Source organism: Festucalex cinctus, chromosome 14 (assembly GCF_051991245.1).
Source record: "Festucalex cinctus isolate MCC-2025b chromosome 14, RoL_Fcin_1.0, whole genome shotgun sequence".
Taxonomy (NCBI): domain Eukaryota; kingdom Metazoa; phylum Chordata; class Actinopteri; order Syngnathiformes; family Syngnathidae; genus Festucalex; species Festucalex cinctus.
Genome location: NC_135424.1, coordinates 12,191,067 through 12,200,000, shown reverse-complemented (window position 1 = coordinate 12,200,000; position 8,934 = coordinate 12,191,067). Strand labels below are relative to the sequence as shown.

At 37.6% G+C, this 8,934-nt stretch overlaps 1 protein-coding gene across 1 annotated transcript in view; it reads left to right on the top strand.

Annotated features, from left to right (window-relative positions):
• The window catches only part of vwc2 (von Willebrand factor C domain containing 2), a 35,721-nt gene extending 30,541 nt beyond the window's left edge, over positions 1-5,180 (top strand). The window contains exon 4 of the mRNA XM_077495396.1: positions 4,408-5,180. Within this exon, the coding sequence (XP_077351522.1) occupies positions 4,408-4,559 (152 nt within the window). The 3' untranslated portion in view covers positions 4,560-5,180. The remainder of the gene's footprint in view (positions 1-4,407) is intronic.
• Positions 5,181-8,934: the final 3,754 nt, after the last annotated feature.

The window sequence follows — 8,934 nt, the reverse complement described above, 5'->3', positions numbered from 1 at the left end:
GGCAAACTCAAACACAGGACAGCCTGAGACTGGATTTGACCTCTGACCCACTGGACTGTGAGCTGCTCAACACTATGACACTGTGCTGCCTCAGTCATTTTTTAATTTTTATTTGGTTATTACCTTTGTTGGTATTAGGTATTTCAACGAAACACCTTTGCTTTTTTCTTTCTTTAACCTAAGGGCAGCAGCAACTAGAGTCTGTCGAGACACTTTTCTCTTTCAGGATCACTACATGAAGGTGGTTTAAGTTTTTGGGCAGATTAATACAGAAATAGATATTACAGGATGTCATCAAACAAACGTAAAGATCGGACATAACCTACCTCTTCATACCAATCGTCAAACATAGTGGTTATAGTGTGATGGTCAGGGGTTGCTTTGCTTATTCAGGACCTGGACAATTTACCATGATTGAAGGAACCATGAATTCTGTTCTTTACCAGAAAATCCTGAGATGGAATGTTTGGCCATCACTTTGTGACCTCAAGCTGAAAGACATTTGGGTTCTGCATCATGAGTGTAAACACATCAGCAAAGTCAACCTGTGAATATCTTAAGAAAAAACACATTGAATGTTTTGGAGCTGTCTAGTCAAAGTCCAGACTTGAATCTGACCAAAATGCTGTAGCATAACCTTTAAAAGGGTGTTGATGCTTGAAAATCCTCCGGTGTTGTTAAATTAAAGCAATTATGCAAGGATGCACGAGCCAAAGTATCTCCACAGAGATGTAAGCAACTCGGTGCCAGAAAAAGCTTGAATTAGGGGGAGGGGGGCAGAATCAGGAAGGGGGCAAACACTTTTTCAAGCACTGTTTAACAGCTTTAGTAATATAATCTACCACAGGCATTATGGTACATTTTTATGCTAACTTTAACACCCAATTTTGCAGCTCAAAGACATCCTAACATACAGTGTATAACACAAATATCAATACTTTGGTATTTGCACAGTCGTGAACATTATGATGGAGTACTTTCAGGAGTGGATTTTTATTTTTATTTTTATTTTTAAACAAATTTCTAACAGTTTAACTTCACATTTTCCACGAAATAGTCTCCTCAAACATTTAGTCACATGCTCGATTTTTAATTTTATTTTTAATTTTTTGTATGGTTTCTTAGGAACCCAGGGTGGCTCTGTACCCCTAACATCAATTTACCACAGTCTCCATTCTCAAAAATGTCCATTTTTCACATATTATTCAGGCTCACCATTTGAGACAAACAATCGAAAGTACGTTACTCGTACTAGTGATTTTCAATATTGGAAATATAAACACTGAAAATGCCCAAACCATTAAAGTTCAAACTAATTAGGCGCAAATGAGGAACACGTGAAAAAATACTACTTAAATTGTCAGGAAGGAAAATGAACAAGACACAGAGAAACATTGTGAAACAAGTGTTGACTCAGAGTGGGCAGTCAAGGTTATCAAATACACAAAACAGAATACATTGCAAACAGGGTTCAAGGTGAGAGGACTAAAAACAACACACACAAAATAAACCTTAGACTAAGCATACCTCAACCAAGGATTAAACATTTGTTAAATCAATAAGAGGATAAATCTAATTGGATCGATCAAAGCAGCAAGTTTAATCCAGGTGTCATATATGTATGAATGAGTTGTTTGGATCTACTAGTGTGGAAAGTGTGTTTTTGTTCACGAAGTCTTCTGCACACAAGTGGATTTTTGAAACCTTCACAAAGGCTACTGCTGATTTTAGTGGTTCCTGGGAGGGAATAACATAATCAGAATTGCACATTGTTTTCTGTAATGACAGTGAGCCCGGTAAGCAATCACTGAGTTGATCACACTGATCATTGTCAATAACATGATGCCCGTGCAAAGGAAGTCATTTATTCATCCACTGATCCACTTGAATGGTGATAGCAGCTCTTGTGTTACACATTATAATCTGTACAGTAGATTATTCAAATGCATTACACACTTTACTGGGTTTATTTTCATTTAGTGACAGTGCAATCAATATTTACCCAACTCCTTCGGGGGGTGTTATTCCATAATAGGAGCTGCCTGAATTTCTGCAAATATTACGGCAACATGAAATCCCACGGAGGTTAATTTTGTTTGGAAGTCAGTGACAGTTTAATTTTTAAGTTAATTCTTAAGAGTTGTGTTTAATGGGCCTTTTTTATCCTCAGCTTTTTCAGCTTTTCTTCTTTTTTGAAGGGGTTAAAAATTGATTAAAGGTGATTTCATCAATCAAAATGATCACAATCCCAGGTCCACATAGATTTATCAATATAAATCTTTAACTCATTTGCTCCCAATAACTTGTAAATACATTTATTTTTTAATGTTTTAAGTGTCCCAAAGACGTATTTAGACGTTTTTTTTGTTTTGTTTTTTAATGCTAGAGAATACTGTAGGATTTGATGTAGCCTCAACTGCAAAGAACGGTTGCAGAAATGGTAGTTATTACACAAACGGCCAGCAGGTGGCAGCAGGGCAAAGGAGATCAACCAGGGCCATGTAGAAAAAAAGCTCAATTACTTACAATTTTAAATAGATTCGTGAAAACTGAGGAAACTTAGATCTCTTCTAATGCTAATTGCTGCAAAGCGGAAACAGATAGAAACATACTTTTTTTTCGTGATAAAAGAAGAGACTTTAATCTTTTTTGGGGGTTTTTCCATGTTTTTCTGGCAATATAATAGAATATTCTGTGGGTCTTGCAAAATAAGTCAAAATTCAGTAAAACAACCAGGAGCGAACGGGATTGCTTCTGTCAAAATGGCTGGGAGTGAATGAGTTAAAGACCTACTAGCATCCTTATTCCATAAAGCATACAGACATGACCAAGAAGAGTCAAAAATGATCTTGGAGTGAGGCAACCGTCATAGTAAAAATTTTGTAAAAGACCCGACTGGATGTCAGTCTTACAGACCAATAATGTTGAATGGAAAGGTAGCCTACTTATGCTAACAGCAATTGTACATCGATGTGTCAGTAAGATAATGACCCAAATCTACACCTTGATCAAACAAGGTTCATCACAGAAAGGTATCATGGAGATAACAAAACCATAGTTTAAAAAAAAAATCCCCTTCCAAAAGACAAGAAATTATAGTCGATAACCTTCGATCCTTAGATGCATAAAAGGCATTCGATCGCGTATCTTGGAACTTCCTACTTGAAAAGCTAAAACGTTTTACATTTGACCCTATTTTTATTGATTGAAGACAAACACTCTATTCATCTCCACAAGCGGCTGTCAGGGTTAATTGATATCGATCAGAGAGATTCACACTTGAACGGGGAGGCAGACGAGGCTGCTATTTTTCCACCCCTCTGGTTCACTATTAGGATTGAACCACTGGCCCAGCATATTAGAGACGACAATAACATAGAAGGAATTATCGTAAAGAAAATTATCACAAGAAAAAAACTCTTGTCAACGCTACAGTTCGTAGAAAAAGCTATTATTATTCAGAATATAAAATAAATCTGTAAACCTAATTCCAATTGCATTACACAGACAAGATATTCAATGTTTAAAATGATGAGCCTTATTGTTTTTTGTTGTTGTTGTTTTTTGCAAATATATATAATATATTAGTCTCCCAAGCTGAAGGTCGTGAGTGCATTCCTCAACCTTTGAGTGACTTTTTTTTTTTCTACTCGCTGTCTATAGTGTAAATCTTAGCCTGCTCTAAAACTGAGTCTATTTGGTCCCACTCTAAATAAAGTCAAATTTACTCTAAATAGAGTCAATTTACTCTACAGAATTTACTGTGTGCTGTCTATCAGCTTAATGAGCTCTTCTTGCAGAGATGCAAATGAACAGCCTTGTTGAAGTTAATTGCCTTCAATTAACTTGTTTGTCTACTTCTCCTGCAGTGCACGGAGGGGGCGGGGTGAGACACACAATTGGCCTTACTAACTGTGGTCTGTTCTAAAAATAGCACACAAGTGACTTGCTCAGAAGAAAATTGTCCATTTTTTTTTTTTTTACTTATCATGGTACATGTTTCTTAATTTAAAAAATGTTGTAGATTTTGTTTAAAAATTTCGCTGATTGTGTTGAATGAAAGAGCTTTTTTTATTCAAATATTACAAAAAAAAGGACAAAAATAACCACATAAATGGACCCAAATAATAATCCACAATAAGTGAACTGCAAAGTAGTGAGGGACCACTGTATATCAAAAACACCCAGAAACAGATTCTCTGGGCCTGAGCTCATCTGAGATGGACTGGAGTAAAGTGGACAAGTGTGCTGTGGTCTGACGAGTCCACCTTTCAAATTGAATAACAGTCAATAATAGATTTCTCTTTTGAATTTCTCAACACAAACATAATTTTATTCACTTGTGGCTTCTGTTATTAGTCCCATTCTGCATAGTTCTCATTTTCCATTCTTATTTCTTGCCAACAGGACCCAACTGCTTTGCAGACACAACCGTGATACCGGCCGGACGAGAGGTGAAGATCGACGAGTGTACAATCTGCTACTGCACATACGAAGAGGGTACGTGGCAGATCGAGCGGCAGGCCACCTGCAGTAAGAACGAATGCCAGCGCGGTTAGAGACTGGCACGGTGAGAGGAACGTTGGCACGCAACACCAGCGCCCGCCCATGCGAACACTTGGCCTTTCACCCAGGCTTCCGGACATCAGGGTCAGCCGGCTCAGCATTTGGAGTCTGTACTAAGCAAAGGCTTTTATGAAGATTTATAATCCACACATAGAATATTTATTTATCTATGTATTGAATTATTTATGAATATACTGTCTAGATGTCATGATGCTGAGCTAGGTACACATATTTTTATAGGCCCTGTATTTTAATAATTCGCCTCGTTGACTGCAAAGAAACACAAGCGAATGTATAGAACACACACAGCTGTCTTTGGAGGCTGAAATCTTTACGTCTTCTGAATTCTGACAAACCCCGACACCTGTTCCTTAACTGCAGCCGTCTCCATCTGAGCTAGGTGATCAAATATGGAGCTAAAAGTGAAATTAAAGCTGACTTGACTGTTTCCGACTTGTACTACGTTCTTTTAGTCTGTTTGGATGTTTCAAATGTGCTTTGATTTTAAAAGTGCTTTTTTTTGTATCCTGGTGCTGTATGTTCCTGTTTGAAATAAACGGCAATCTGTGGCTCTGCGGGTGCTCGCATGATGCTTCCGATTAGCCTGGATGAAACCCACTGCTTGTTTACTGACTACCAAATGACTCAAATATTTGCTTTCAGTGTAGTCGTGACATGGACCTCAGATATGAATAAAGTACGTGACATTTTGGGGTTCCTCAAGTGGTCCAGTTATAGATAGATTGTGGTGGTATAATCAAGAAAATGCTACACATAAGTGCACATACATTTTGAATATAGCTCACTTAAATGTAAAAAAAAATAAAAATAAAAAATAAAAAAAAAAGCTTGCATGCTCAGTTTTTTTAACTTCCAGTGAGTGAAGGGAAATACGAGGAAGGAAGCCAGGAAGATGCAAAATCAATCATCTTGAAACAGGACGTTTGACAGTACGTTATCTAACACGGACAAAATACACAAGTGAAAAGCAGCAGGTGACAAACCCGGAAACGATGTGAACGAGACAGAATTCTGTACAGCAAACAAAAGAACACAAGGGAATGATCTGATATTTGCTAGTGTGGGCGCTGAGCTTATGGGACCTGATACCTCACCACACCAGTATTTCACAAACTTTACTGAGCCAAGGCACATCTTTTGCATAGGAAAAAAAGTCATTGCACACCACCAAACAAAAATATCATAAAAAGTACCAGTATGAGCATTCAACTTGAGTCGACACCGATACCACCAACCACCAACTTTTGATGCACGGCACCCCATAAAAACAATGACAAATAATTAAAAAAAGAAAACACCTATATACCCCAGCATTTTTCTATTCTTCTAATGTGTAGTTCCTGATTTCCTGAACCTTTGTGGAAAACGTCATTCGGGTCAAAGGTGAGATGAAAAGGTGATTCCATTCAAAAATAGGAAAAGCCAGAACTGTTTGAACTGAATAAGCGTTGCTGACATAATGCTGCATTCGAGGATGGTCGAAAGTCGGACTTTTCCGAGTTCAAAACCAGGAAGTGTGTACGCCTGTACGGGAACGCCCACTTGAACTCGGAAATTCCACTTGCGACGGACTAACAATGTGATGTCAGTCTGAATGGCAAAACACAATTTACTTGAGTATAAAACTAGATAGCTTTCTTCAAAACTGGTGGTGGGCGGATTGAAACAAATATCGATATTATCGATACCAAGTCAGTATCGATATCATATCGATCTTGTGGTTTAGTTTCAGTTTGCACAAAAGAAGTGCAATGAAGGCAGATTTATTTATTTATTTATTTATTCATGTATTTATTTATTTATTTATTTATTGTATTTTTAGTTCCTGAACAGCACGTGATAAAGAATTTGTTTAAATTTGTTTTCCTGTGACACTTTGTGTACTTTGTTGAAGAAAGTAAAAAAATATAATGTGTTATAGTTGTAATATTTCTCGGGGGAAAACAATTTAAAGATTATTTTCTATTTATCAGTAAACTTTATCCTGGATCCCAAAACGCAGACAAATAAGATTTTAACTATTTATTCACATCGAGAGGCATGGAACAAACTTGACTCAACGAGAAACAATGAGAGTTGCACAGAGAGACAGTAGTAATAGAAGCAATAATCCAACAAAGACACACACTTATAAGGAGGCTAATATAGACAAGGAATCGATCTGATTGGTTGTGGCTAGACATGTGGGTAACAGGACTGACATGGAATTATCTGATTGGCTGTTGACCAGGTAAAGGGATTAAAGATTACTGACATCACATAGCCCATGACATCACATAGCCTAAAACCAGTTGAAACTAGATGCTAGTTACATCAGTTCAAAACAGACACTTGACCTCACGGTCATGAACCCAACTTAACAGGTCATGAACTCAAGCGTGACCCCAGACGTGACAGTACAAAATGCAGCTGATAAAATACGATACAACTACCCTAACTGATTTTCAAAAGTATCAGTATTGATATCGGCGATACTGGCCCTGTATTTACTTGGTATCGTATCGATACCAAAATTAGCAATATCGCACGCCACTATTTAAAACTGAAAGGTCAGCCCTTCTTGTAAGCAGATTTAAAAAAAAAAAAAAAAAAAGATACAATCTGAATCAGGCACTTGGACCCACAGGTTAAAATCCAGCCTTCAAATTAAATCGGACACATTCAACATGCAGTTGATATTCGTTTCCAACAATTTAAAATGGGTGGTAATGACAGCATGTGTCTGGCAGAGCCCAGAGGTCCCTCGGCCAGCAGATCAAAACGATGCCTCATAATAAGTCCAGGTAATGAGCACCAAAACGCAAGCGGCAGATCAATGAATGCAGATGCTGCTCGTCTCTGTTTCCTAGCTGTCTTTTGCATGAGCAGCACGCTGAGCACGGTGCACTCACACTTTACAATGCGCCGGTCATGCAGCACAATTCCGTGATCCGGGGGGGGATTGCCAGACAACGGCGTCACATCTCCAGCAGTGAAACGTGCCTGTGAGCCTGCCAGCGGGATCCCTGGCAAATCAGCCTAAATGCATGTACACGCAAGCAGACAGGCTTTTCTCTGAGAGGTGGCTCGGCTCCATTAAGGTTTCTTGTCAGACCTAACGTGTCAGATTCTTTCACGGTCCTTTCATAACCAAGTTCATTCATTCAAGAAGGAATGGAAATGTGCTCACGCATAAGAGTGGTAAATCATAGTATTTTTTTTTTTTTCCTTCTCTGCGCAGGGTTACGCTGTGCAGCATTTAGGCTGGTCATGAAAAGTGAATGCTTAATGTTTGTTTTCAAATGTGTACTGTACTTTTATTGGTTTGACTTTCTGATAGTGTTCATGATCAAGAAAAAAATGTTTATCATTTTAATAGATTGAATTTAAATGAAATGTAAAAAAAAAAATATGGTGTACTGTTCAACATAACCTTTCCTTAAGTTAAATTACTAATGAAATATTCCAGCACTTTATGAACTGTAGTCTCAGCATATGACTGTAAAAAAAAGGACAGTCTGCTTAAATCTCACCATAAATTTTCATCAAAAAATGAGTCTTGGGTCTTTTACTTTGAAATGAAACTCCCTAGATGGTCTGCATCTAAACTCGTCTTCCTCCAGACAGGCCATTAATTGGGCACATCTGTCAGAGACGCTCATAAAGGATTAGCCTCTGCTCTTCCTAACACTGCAACCCCGTAATTAGACTCTTGCCCTGTTCTGGCCACTATACACTACAGGGCTTGCGCCAGTGCTGATCATATTACCGGTGCTGATGAAATTTATGACGCATTTATTGCAACCGGCCAACTCTGTCATTTGCAATTAAGGCGCCACATGTTTCACATGACACCCAAATAAATGTTGTCCTGTTGTTGCCAAAGAATTAACAAAGAAACACTGCATGTTAAAACCTGAATGAACAACTAAAACAAATTTAAATAAAGTAAGGTACATTTAAATGTTCTTCAATCATCATGATTTGTGTCATGCATTTAAAGGTGTGGCTTGACATGGGAATTGAGTAAGAGCCACCTTTGTAATCTCTTCATCTTCCCCAATACCACCAACAGTAACTGACAGCACAATAGGCCATGTCATATTAAAAGCACTGCCTTCATTAGAGAAACATTTTATAGAATGTTACCAATAATTCCCAATTATTTTAATGCTCAATTTGAGTTACACAAAATGTCTTTTAAGAAGGTAAATGTCCAAAAACAATGGATTATCATTTACATTCAATACAAATACATCTAAGTATAAAAATCATTAAGCTGTTACATGAGACTACATAATTTGATTACATTTGGAAGAAAAACAGTCGTATTTTACCAAAAAATAGCTTAAGTATCCGTATTCATCT